At 39.5% G+C, this 11,984-nt stretch overlaps 1 protein-coding gene across 1 annotated transcript in view; it reads left to right on the forward strand.

Moving 5' to 3' along the window:
• Positions 1–8,785, forward strand: part of UBL3 (ubiquitin like 3) — a 47,140-nt gene extending 38,355 nt beyond the window's left edge. Inside the window, exons 3-5 of the mRNA XM_052649942.1 lie at positions 3,314–3,400; positions 5,426–5,503; positions 5,806–8,785. Coding sequence (XP_052505902.1) covers positions 3,314–3,400; positions 5,426–5,503; positions 5,806–5,858 — 218 coding nt within the window. The 3' untranslated portion in view covers positions 5,859–8,785. The remainder of the gene's footprint in view (positions 1–3,313; positions 3,401–5,425; positions 5,504–5,805) is intronic.
• Positions 8,786–11,984: the final 3,199 nt, after the last annotated feature.

Here is an 11,984-nt window from a genome sequence, read left to right on the forward strand (position 1 = left end):
AGAAAATGCAAATATAGCTCTAAAATCAGTAATGTTCAAATTAACAACTTTAATGTGCCACGTGGCATATTTTTGCTAAAACTCACTCACTGCTTGCCCCATGGATATGGTACTGTGGAGTATGGCGTTCCTCTTCGCCCACTGGCTATATGAGAACCCAGTTATGTGTGGATTTACCACAGACCCTTCATTCACACAGTGTACCAAATTGTCATTCAGCCTTCACTGACAGGAATGTGTCATTTATGTATTAAGTCGACCTTTGTTCTTTTCTTGTTAACCTCTTGACAATTAAAGAAGTACTGCTTGGTACCAGTACAATCATAAGCTTAAACTCATACATGAGCACTAAAGTCCCAAGGCTGTACTTGGTTGTAAGGTAATAATTTGAATTATCTAGATAATCTCATCCAGGTTATCATTAAAATGAAAACACAATCTAAAAACTCTTGATGAGGACTTTCAGACCCAAAGAACCTCATAGACCTGAGTTTAAGAAATAGTGCTTTAGACAAATACTTTGAAATGACTGGGTCTTTCTTCTTGCTGATAACCAAGGAACAAGTCAATACTAGCTCCTGAATCAGATACTGGAGCTAAAGGTCATAGATAAGAAGGAATTTCAGAAGAGGTGAAGTAACTAAACTTAGAATACTGGATTGTCTTCACAGCCAGGCAGGATAAATGAGTAAGACTGTGAAAAGCATTTTCAAATGTCTGAGAGTGATGTTGTTTGTGTAGTGGCTAAGTTGTATCCAACTCTGAGACCTCATGGACTGCAGTGTGTGGAACTTCCCTGTCCTTCACTGTCTCCCAGAGTCTGCTCAAACTCATGTCCATTGATTCATTGATGCCATCCGACCATCTCATCCTCTGTTGCCTCCTTCTTCTCTTGCCCTCTGTCTTTCCCAGCATCAGGGTCTTTTCCAGTGAATTAGCTTTTTGCATCAGGTGCCAAAGTACTGAAGCTTCAGCTTCAGCTTCAGTCTAATGAATAGTCAGGACTGATTTCCTTTAGGATGGACTGGTTGAATCTCCTTTCAGTCCAAGGGACTGTAAAGAGTCTTCTCCAAATCCCAAGCTCAAAAGCATCAGTTCTTTGACGCTCAGCTTCTTCATAGTCCAACTCTCACGTCCATATATGACTACTGGAAAAACCATAGCTTTAACTACATGGACCTTTGTCAGCAAAGTGATGCCTCTGCTTTTTAATATGCTGTCTAGGATCGTCATAGCTTTTCTTCCAAGGAGCAAGTGTCTTTTTATTTCATGGCTGCAGTCACCATCTGCAGTGATTTTTGGAGTCCAAGAAAATAAAGTCTGTCATTGTTTCTGTTGTTTCCCCATCTATTTGCCATGAAGTTATGGGAATGGATGCCATGATCTTAGTTATATTTCTCCTGGCATTCTTGATTCCAGCTTGTGCTTCATCCAGCCTAGCATTTTACATGATGTACTCTGCATATAAGTTAAATAAGCAAGGTGGCAGTATACAGCCTTGATGTAAAATCCTTTCCCAATTTGGAACCAATCTGTTGTTCCATGTCCAGGTTCTAACTGTTGCTTCTTGACCTGCATACAGGTTTCTCAGGAGGGAGGCAGGTAAGGTGGTCTGGTGTTCCCATCCCTTTAAGAATTTTCCATAGTTTGTTGTGATTGACAGAGTTAAAGGCTTTAGCATAATCAGTGAAGCAGAAATAGATGTTTTTCTGGAATCTCTTGCTTTTTCTATGTTCCAGTGGATGTTGGCAGTTTGATCTCCTGTTCCTCTGCCATTTCTAAGTCCAGCTTGTGCATCTGAGAGTTCTCAGTTCACCTATTGTTGAAACGTAACTTGAAGGATTTTGAGCATTACCTTTCTAGCATGTGAAATGAGTGCAATTGTGCGATAGTTTGAACATTCTTTGGTATTGCCCTTTTTGGGGATTGGAGTGAAAATTGACCTTTTCCAGTCCTGTGGCCACTGCTGAGTTTTCCTAATTTATTGACACAATGAACAATGCTAAAGGAAATTTTCTACTCACAATAATCTTGGGTGTGATGAATTCAAAGTAATCCATACCAAAGTGTTAACAACTTGTTTGGTCTTCCTTCTGGAGGAGAGGGGCCTGGGACCATGGGAGTCAGAGGGCACTGAAGGGGGATGGACGGGGGAGAGGCTGGGGGTAGGGCTGGAGCTCATCGCTCCTTTCCCGCCATGCTGAGTCACCGACAGGCACTGGTGGTATCAAACTCACTCCATCATCTTGAACAGTCAAAACAAGGCAAAAGGGAGAGCCCTCCACTCACCTCCTTTATCTTCTGTCACTTGCTCTTGGGAGTGTTTTAAACTAGTCTTTGTGTTGACAGTTATCTCATGAAAGCAGTAACTTCTGTAGGAAACACACACACGGTGCTAGAATTCTTAAGAAAGGTGATGATGGAATTCTCAAGTCTCTGTCAAAATCACAACTTAAAATTCTGTATCTACAAGGTAGTGAAAATTACTGACCCCCATACTTTGTCATGATACAGTGTCCTCAGGCCACTATTTTGACAGAATCGTATTCCGTATTTTACCATAATAAGGTAAGTTGTACTCTAAACTGAAGTATTCTGTTATCCATTCTACACACCAGTTGCCTTTCGATTGTCTTTGTACATTATCCTAGATTTCATACTTGTATAATACCTTGTGATATCTGTTGCTTTTCAAGTTCATTCTGAGGATTTTGGGCAAAGTGAACTAAAATTGCATCTTCTGTAATGTTTATCAGTTGGCTTAAAAACAGTAAAGTTACCCACATTACGAAAAAGTGGACATTGTTCTGCTTCTTAAAATCTTAATTTTCTAGTTACTGAGGTATAATTTTTTTGTTGTTGTTATGCTCTTTACCAATATACTAATGCTTTTAAAAATCTTTGTTAAACCTACTGTTCCCAGCCTCAAATATATGTTTTAACAGGTACAGATACTGGAATATTGCGATGTTTTCTGTTATTTTGATAATTAAAATTAATTTTCAACTGACTTCTTTTTAACTAGGATTAGACTTTCCCCAACTCATTTGTTTTAGTTTTTAAATTTCAGGACTGTGTTCGGGCACATTTTAGTGTTCTTTAAGAAGCAAAGACTAATCTTAAGCAGTTCCTTCTATGTAGTGAGAAGCAGCGAGAACAGTGCTTGCGAGACTCGTGATTATTCCAGTTAGCAGGAAGCTCCAGGTGTCCTCTGTGATACTCTTCATCTGAATGGGATCAGAATTTTAGAACAATGTGATAATGCCTTAATTTTATGTTGAAATGCACCTAACAATTCCCTGGTTCTTTTCAGACTGGGAAGAAGAGCAGGTCAGCAGTCCAAATATTCTACGCCTTATTTATCAAGGAAGATTTCTGCACGGAAATGTCACATTAGGAGGTAATGGTCACCTTTGTAATGGGACTTAGTGCCTGTCTTGCAGCAGCATCACTCATTTGTTCGTTTAGATGCTCATGTCTGGTTTTGCTAAAAACATACAATTTCAAACTCTATGAATTTTGCCTAGTTTTTGGTATGTCTACATTTTTGCATTTTGCATTCTAATTTCAGCTCTATGCTTAAGTGTTTACCACCTTGTAAAATAAACTCTTAAGCCATTAGAGATGGGAATCCACACTTATTATTTTATAAATGTAGTTTAATTTTACCTCTGGATAATGTAATTTAGATGTCATATTTTTAAGTTAAATCCAGACACAAACTCGGCAAAGTTTATGATGGTGGATTTTCAGATATAATATTGAAGGGATGGTTTCGTTTTGACTGTAATTGATGGAATTGCTAATCATGCAGAAATGCAGGTCAGCGAGTCATGTTAGAGAACCAGTGAAGCATAGCGACTGGAAGAGCAGGCCTTAGAGCCAGGTTGTCCGTGTGGGAGCTTAGCTGCACTGCTCACTGGCTCCGTGACCTCGAGCCAGTTCCTTGCCTGCTCTCTGTCCTGGTGTTGCGGTCTCCTCATCAGTAAGGTAGAATAACCATAGTGCCTCAGAACAGTGCTTGGCACCTATTACACACTGTGTTAGTTATTACTGCTCTTCACGTGTGAATGAAGAGACGTGGCTCAATAGTGCCCCCTCATGGGGGTGCATTTTCTACCATGAGCAGAATTTGGTTTTAAGTACCAGTATTTCACATACATTATAATTATCGATAGAAATTTGTAGGCAGAGGAAGTGATCTACCTTAATGTATCTTTGTATACATATAGTCATGAGTTTTTTCCTCTAAACCTAACAATTGAAATGTTTAATATGATCTTCCTTCAAGGTAGGCTCTTTTCATTCATTCACTCATTCAGCATCTGTTTATTTCTTATGTGACAACAGTGCTAAACAGTTAAAGATACAGGATTGAAAAAGATAGAATCTCTTCCTTCAGGGTACTCTGGTATTAGATGGTAGAAGCAGATAAAATTCACTGTTAAAATACTGTGTGATGAGGGCTGGAGTAGATGAATGCAAATGATTATTATGACAGATAGATAGAACGTTTCAGTATATAATTAGAAGTGTTGTATAGTGTCTGGCTAGCATTAAATAAGATGGAAAGTCACATTGATCATATGAAATATTAGGAATATTGACGATTATTAGGGCTCTTCTTAACCATCATCCTATAGGGAAGATTCAAACAGCGGGTAGCAGGAGGACCGAGCTTGTTGGGTACTGATCTGAGCCTGCCTTTAATTCCAAGTGAGGGGAGTAGACTGAAACTCAGAACTAGAACATTGCAACTGCAGAAACAATTCCAGGCCGTAGCTGCACTGTCTGCTTCGCATTGTATACACAGAATGACAAAGGGATTTACTTTGTGTAACTGGTTCATGGATACATGGGTGTATTATATTACTCTGTTTCTGAAATAATTTCATAACAAAAATCGTTACTTATAAATGAGAAAAACCTTTTAAAGGCTTGAATAGAAACAGTTATTACTAATAATGCCAAACAGTGATTCATTTATTTAAAATAACCTTTTAAAGAAAATTGTTTTCCAATAGAAGAATATAAGGTTGAAAATATAAAATTATTATTATTATGTTTAAAATCATTAATATGTCATTTCTTCTATTTCTACATTGTGGTGACCTCTTTGATGCAGGAATTTTATTAGGTGACTAAATAAAATTAGGTTAAGCAATTATGTATTTTCTCTTTCCCCTTCCTTACACTATGTTTTTATATGTCAAACTAATAGTCATAGCTAAATAATTTCTGAATAAAAATTGCTTCTGATAATATTAACCTAATTTCATTATGTGATAAATGCTGTATCCAGTAAGAAGTGCTGTCTGTTGAGGAAGTCATACAGAAAGCAGTCAGCTTTTAAAGTGGTCTCAATTCTGGTGAGTGATTCCAGTAGGTTGATGTATGTGTAACAAACTGTCTTCTTTTCACACAGCATTAAAGCTTCCTTTTGGCAAAACAACAGTGATGCATTTGGTCGCCAGAGAGACCTTGCCAGAGCCAAACTCCCAAGGTGAGCTGTGTGCTGGGAGCTTCCTGCCTTGCGCCACAGAGGCAGGCGTTCAGAAATGGCTCCAGTTCTCTTGGACATTCTGAGGACAGGATGTTCTCATAGTGTATGGTCAGAGCTCACTAAGCAGATAACCAGGCATTTTGGAAACAGGCTAAAACTAAAAGGGTATTTATTATAGCCTTTTAATTTAAAAAAAAAAGCCAACATTAAGCAAAAAAAAAAATCCCTGTTTCTTATTACGCTGGAATCTCTCAGCTTCCCCCAAGCATCTTTATAAACAAGGCTTCTCTTCACTTCCCTAGGTCAGAGGAATCGTGAAAAGACTGGAGAGAGTAACTGTTGTGTCATCCTGTAAGCGGTCTACCTGGCGTGTGTGGCGTGGTCTTTGTCTTTCATGCTGCTGGGCCAGGGGTGACCCGGCATCGCTTCAGAACCTTCAGGAAGCGTCTGCCTGTAGACCCATGGACCTCAACCACCACGTGGACACTGTCATCTTCTCTCATGAAAGTAAAAAGAACCAAGGACATTTTTCACTATGACTTTTATTTCTAGTAGTTTTGTTTATGTTAAGCAGTTTTAAAATATAAATATAAATTGATTTTTGAATGCAAGTCAATCTCCAGGGGAAAAGTTAACAAGTGATTTTTCATAGCAGAAACCATTTTCCTGCCACAAAAGTTTTCATCACCAGAACTAACAAATCAAGTGTTCCAAATACAATTTTGCACTAAAAATAATTGACAATTATTTTCTTCATCAGCAGAATTTATAACATGGTTTATGGTACCTAGAAATACTCATATGTGCAAATCCACACTGGAAGACATTCAGCAATTAATGAAGTTAATTGCTGGGCCAACATGAGAGGAAAAAATAGAAAAGAAACTAAAATGTTGGGTGAATTCTACCGAAGTCAGCCATGGCGGCTGCACTGGCACAGAATCCTGCCCTGAGCGCGGCTGTTCTCACTGCAACAAATGAAAAGACACAGTGTGCCTGTTGTTGGAAGTGCTCAGCAGAGGGCTCGTGAAGCTAGTTGTTTTTCCTTCACACGTGCACTCCAGTCAGACTGACTGGGGGCTTGTTCACACAGCACAAGAGGGAACGCGCGCGTCTTAGCCTTAACGCGGGGGGTAGTTCCAGTCACTCACTCGTAGATTTCCATGATTGCACAGAAATATTAGAAAACCTCATTGATTCACCACTTTTATGTATTTGAATATCAGCAAATTCAATTTTCCGTAATTATTGCTCATCTCTGTGTCCCGTGTCATACTTACTCATTAATGAGAGCTCAGATGAATTCTTAAAATTAAAAATTCTCCATAGGACTAATTCTGTTTCCTTATGTAGTTTGCCTTGGGTATTAGTGCTTGCAATTGTATTAAAATCAAAAGCTGATTTTCAAGGCATACTTGATTAGGGATGCCATTCTTTTGTTTTGTACCGATAATTTAAAAATTGATATGCTAAAAACAATTTGCACAGCGCTAAAGCATGAGCTAGTTTCATCTAAACCTGTAAAAAAAATATAAAAGATTTTATATTTTTTCACTGGGAAGAAATTCTTCCTGGGTGAAATTGCGAATATGTGTAGAATATATTTAATAAAAACCTCATAAAATACCTAACTATAGAACTTAAATATAGATTGGCGTGTAGTATATAGAACAATATTCCATATAAATAACTCTAGCCTTTATAAAAATGAAGTTGCAGGCTGACGTAATGTCCTGTACTGAAATGAGTGTCCACGGCCCTTACAAGCAGTAAGTGTAAATGGTTTCAGTCAGCTTCGTTGAAAGGTAATCAGGTTATTTTATGCATTGTTAATGCTTTGATGAAAAGGCTTTATATGCAGCAGATCTACAAAAATATTGTTCATACTGATCAGAATTAAATTTGTATAGAGCAGAGTTTTAAAATGAGTGTAAATAGCACTAAACATTTTCTTTCTGCAACCTGTCCTTATAGATTCTTTCTGTACACTAAATGAAAAAATATCATAGTGCATTTTGGTGGTAATTTTAAAGGTCTTTGATTAGGTTGATAGTTGTTTAAATACTGTCTCATCCATGTTATAATTGTTCAATTTTTATTTCTGAATCTTTAAGAAACTTTGTTGAATATTCTGTTGTTAGTTTTGGGAGGATTCCCAGTGTATCTCTGATATTTAACCTGGTTAATTTGTGCACAGTCATGACAATGGGTAGAATTATGTAGTCTCTGTTATCACTAAGATGTTCTATTCAAGAGATGTTGAATATTTATATGCTTTGTTGACTGGCTCAAATGTGAATTCTGTTAGTGTTGACTAAAGAAGAATCTGGTAGTTACTTAATTGGGCAATTAAGCCATTTATGGCTGTATTCTTTCCTAATATAAACTACTGGTAATTATTTTTAATACCTATTTTAATTCTAATTATTCTGTTTTTTCAAAGTTAAAGACTATCAGTTAAATTATTATTGAAATTTTATGATGGCTAACCACATTCCCTATTGGTTTTCTATGTATTTTTCTATATGTTCCCATATTATAAATTTCCCTTCACAAGACTGCAATTTGGAGTTTGCAAAATGGATAAACTGGATCATTAGTAGAGAAAGAAATGTCATTTAATACCTAATATCATTGTTCTGCAAAATGAAAAAAGAATAAAAAATAGCAGTAAAATTATATACTGAAAACACCAAAAATGTAGATGCCTTAATAGTGTATACATGAAAATACTCAACTGTTCCTTTTTAAAATAGTTATTTGGACTGCTTGACGGTTAAAATCAATACCACATCCCAGTGAAGATCCCTCCACCAGAAACAGTAGCTCACTCACTGAAAGGTGAGGGCTACAGAGGTTCAGTCCTGTGAACGCAGCCTGAGTTACGGGTCTGTGACCCTCCTAGCACTTGGTATTTAACTCCTGTCTTCTACCTAAATTGTCCTGGATTTTAAGCATTCTGGGAAAGGCAAAGCTTTTCTTCTTTATTAAAACCTCAGCATGTCTCCTTGATCTGACTTATTTACTTTCTCTTCAAGATAAATTATTTCTTATGAAAAGTATAGTATCTGACATCATCACTGACATTAAATGAGGTTTCCTCATAACAGACATTTATCCTTAGTTTTATGTCATCTTGACCAATGTTACAGTAATTTCTGTTAGCTGATTGTGGTATACAATGTTTAATGTGAAAAGAAATTAAAACTTTCTTCATCTGTTGTAGAATATTTCTCTTCTTTTAAATGACTTCTGTTCATAATTTTGGTGTAAAAATTTTGTGTCTCCACTATCTTCCTCTTATTTCCTTCAGTTTATTTCATTACATTCTTCAGTAAAATCAGTATTGTGTCAGCCCTTTATTCTTCTGTGTTACCTAAACCAAAGGGAGAGTGATCAAGGACGACTGAGTATGCCTTCACACTGTCCTTATTGGTAACTGTCACAGGCCTTTCTCAATTTTTTTTCCCATTATTAGTTTGTGATATAGTCACTGGTTAGCCAAACCAGGTGATTGGGGGTGGGAAGAGGGCTTGAAGGACCACGCATAGCCAATACTTGGGGTTGAAACCAAACCACAGGCTGCTGGCCGTCTCCTCAGCAGTTTCCCTGCCCTGGCAGAGCAGGCCCCTTGGCCGTCAGCAGTGGCTCCCTCAGGCTATCGCAGCCAGCCTCCTGGCGCACGTTTCTTCAGAAGACTCTTGATACATGAAGCCCTTTCACAGACTGGGTGACTGGAGAGCTGACTTCTGAAAGAGTTCATGGACAAAATCAAGTCAACACCTAAGTCCTGGTAAAGTTTAATCCAGTACTAGAACACGAGAACATTTCATTTACTAAAGTTATTTTGTGACTCTTGACAGTGACATCAAATGTCTTGTGATACTATTTTTTTATAATTATGCCTCTTTTTCAAGATGACAACTTTAAAGAAATACACAGTAGGCATTGTAAAGTAATGCTGTGGAAAGGGGGTGTGCCCGTCTCTCCTTTAATTCAGCCAATTAAAAGCAGGAATTGAGGGCTTCCCTGGAAGTCCAGTGGCTAGGACACTGTGCTTCTACTGCGGGGGTCCGGGGTCCCATCCCTGGCTGGGAGATCGCTCACGCCACCTGGTGTGGGCAAAAAAAGAGAAAAAGACACAGATATTTCTTAATGTAGATCTAGAAGTAATTTGTTTTGAAAACAGTATCTCAGGTAGAGACTTAATTCTAGAGTGTAGTTACTGTACATTCAGACATTTAGTATCTGATTTGTATTTTCTACAGACATCTTATTTTGATGGACAGGGAGTCTACGTTGTAGTAGAAGAAACCTCATTTTAAGTAACAAGGGAGCAGGATGTAGAGGGGAACAGTGCTGACCACAAACAGAGGTGGAACCTCCAGGTTTAATCCATGCTGCTCTTCGGCTACATGTTCCACGTGGTGATGATAAAAGAGAGGGATTTATTTCGTTCTCAGCTGTCTGCTCAATAAGGTGGATTTTCTGGCATTCTGGAGCCTGGCTCCTCTCCCAGTCCCCGCTGCTTCATCACACACTATGGTTTTCTCTCTGGGGTGGGAGGTGGGGTTTCTTAACAGCGTTCCACTAATCGGCGTGCTTTCTACTAGTGCTTCTCAGACATTTTAAAAAATTTGATTAACATATCTCCATCCTGACTACCCCTGCCCCTCAGCCCTCAGAGCACAGGATACCATGCAGGAAAACCGCAGGGCTTCAGGGTCCACTTCCTTAACCTTTGGGCTCTGGTTGGTTCATGTGTAGAGTAAGAATAATATCTATTTTGTAGGGTTGAAAGGATTATTTTAAGATAAATATTTAGAGCACTGATTGGGCAAAGAACTTACCTGACCAACCTGCAACCCTGTCAAAGGGCCTTCTGTTGTAAGTAGAGGCCAGGCACCCGCATGGTTCTGGATGTCCTGAAGAAGCAGATTAGGAAAAGGAGAGAAAAAATGAAAGTTCGGCATGCAGATCCCTCACAAGTAAATATGACCATATAGTCACAAGTTACTGTGATGAGGAAGGAAAAACATTGAGAAGACCATCGAGGCAACAAGTCAGCTCTCCAGTCTCATAACTTAGCACGGGCAGACCGGGAGCTTGGCCACGTAAATCAAGGGTGAGTATAGTAGGTGTCTAACACCTCGGAGAATGACGTTCGCTTGGAATGAGCTGGGTGGAGAGGAAATAAGAACTACATGTTTACTGTGTTCAGAAAGGACAGGGCAGTGATAGGCTGCTGGGTGTCAACCCTGGTTGCATGCTGGAACCACCTGGGGAGTTTTAAAATTTTTTACTTTTTCATATTAGTGCCTGGGCTTCTCACATCAGCTGAATGAAACCTGAACACTTGTGGCTCCAAATGGTCACCTTCTTGCAGATGGCCAGAAACTGAACCACTTAAATACCAAGAACACGAAAACAGTGGAAAGACTGCAACAAATGGAGTTAAGACAGAAGTGGAAATGGGGTAAGAGGCTGGAGATGGAAAAGAGGAGCTTGGCTGCCTTGGGCTCAAGTCACCAAAGCCGGGTGGGCATACTGGGCGGGATTGTAGGAGCCGTTGTGCACGCTGCCTGAGCAGTACCGCCCCCCTGCCCACCTCCCACCCTTGCCCCAGACCCCCTCCTGGGATGTATCTGGGTTCTGTGCTGGGCCCCACGTTTGAAGTTTCAGTGACACACCTGAGTGTGTCCAAAGGTGACCAACCAGGGTACCAAAGGACCTGGAAATGATGTCACCAGTGAGCTGTTAACCCCCCAAAGAAAAAACAGAAGCAGATAACTTCACATGTTTGAAGGTCTGTAATGCAGGAAAGGCCTGGTACCTCATGGGAGCCGCTGAGGTGGTCAGAACAGAACTCAGGGGCAGAAATTGCAAGTAGGCAGATTTTGAATCCATTTGCTTCTGAAGTGCAGAAATGAAAGCAGCTCTTTTTGAGTAGTGAGACTGCTGTTATAGGAAGTGTTCAAGCAGAGGCTGTTGGAAGGAACAAAGGCCCTTTTGTACAGGGAGGATGCAGAGGAGAGTCACACGTCGGGTGCAAGAATGGATTATTTAACAGGAGCTAAATCTGACTCCCTTCCTGAATTTCTCTGTTCTTTTCTGTCCTCTGCATCAGGGTTATTCTCTCACCACCGCCCCCCACCACACCCCTCATTCAATTCTAGGCACTCACCCCTTCCTTCTCCCCTCCAGTGTGGCCTTTCTTACCAGTGAGGATGGTCTTGGGAGCCCTACATAATTACTAAGACTTCCTTAATCCTCAACGTCTCCAAAGAACTACCATCACATTTTAGCTGAAATGTGACCATCCCTTAGTACAGTAAGTCCCTTACATACAAGTTCCATGCCAAGAAAGTGAAAGTTGCTCAGTTGTGTCCAACTCTTTGTGACCCCATGGACTATACAGTCCATGGAATTCTCCAGGCCAGAATACTGGAATGGGTAGCCTTTCTCTTCTCCAAGGGATATT

This window comes from Budorcas taxicolor, chromosome 12 (genome assembly GCF_023091745.1).
Source record: "Budorcas taxicolor isolate Tak-1 chromosome 12, Takin1.1, whole genome shotgun sequence".
NCBI lineage: Eukaryota > Metazoa > Chordata > Mammalia > Artiodactyla > Bovidae > Budorcas > Budorcas taxicolor.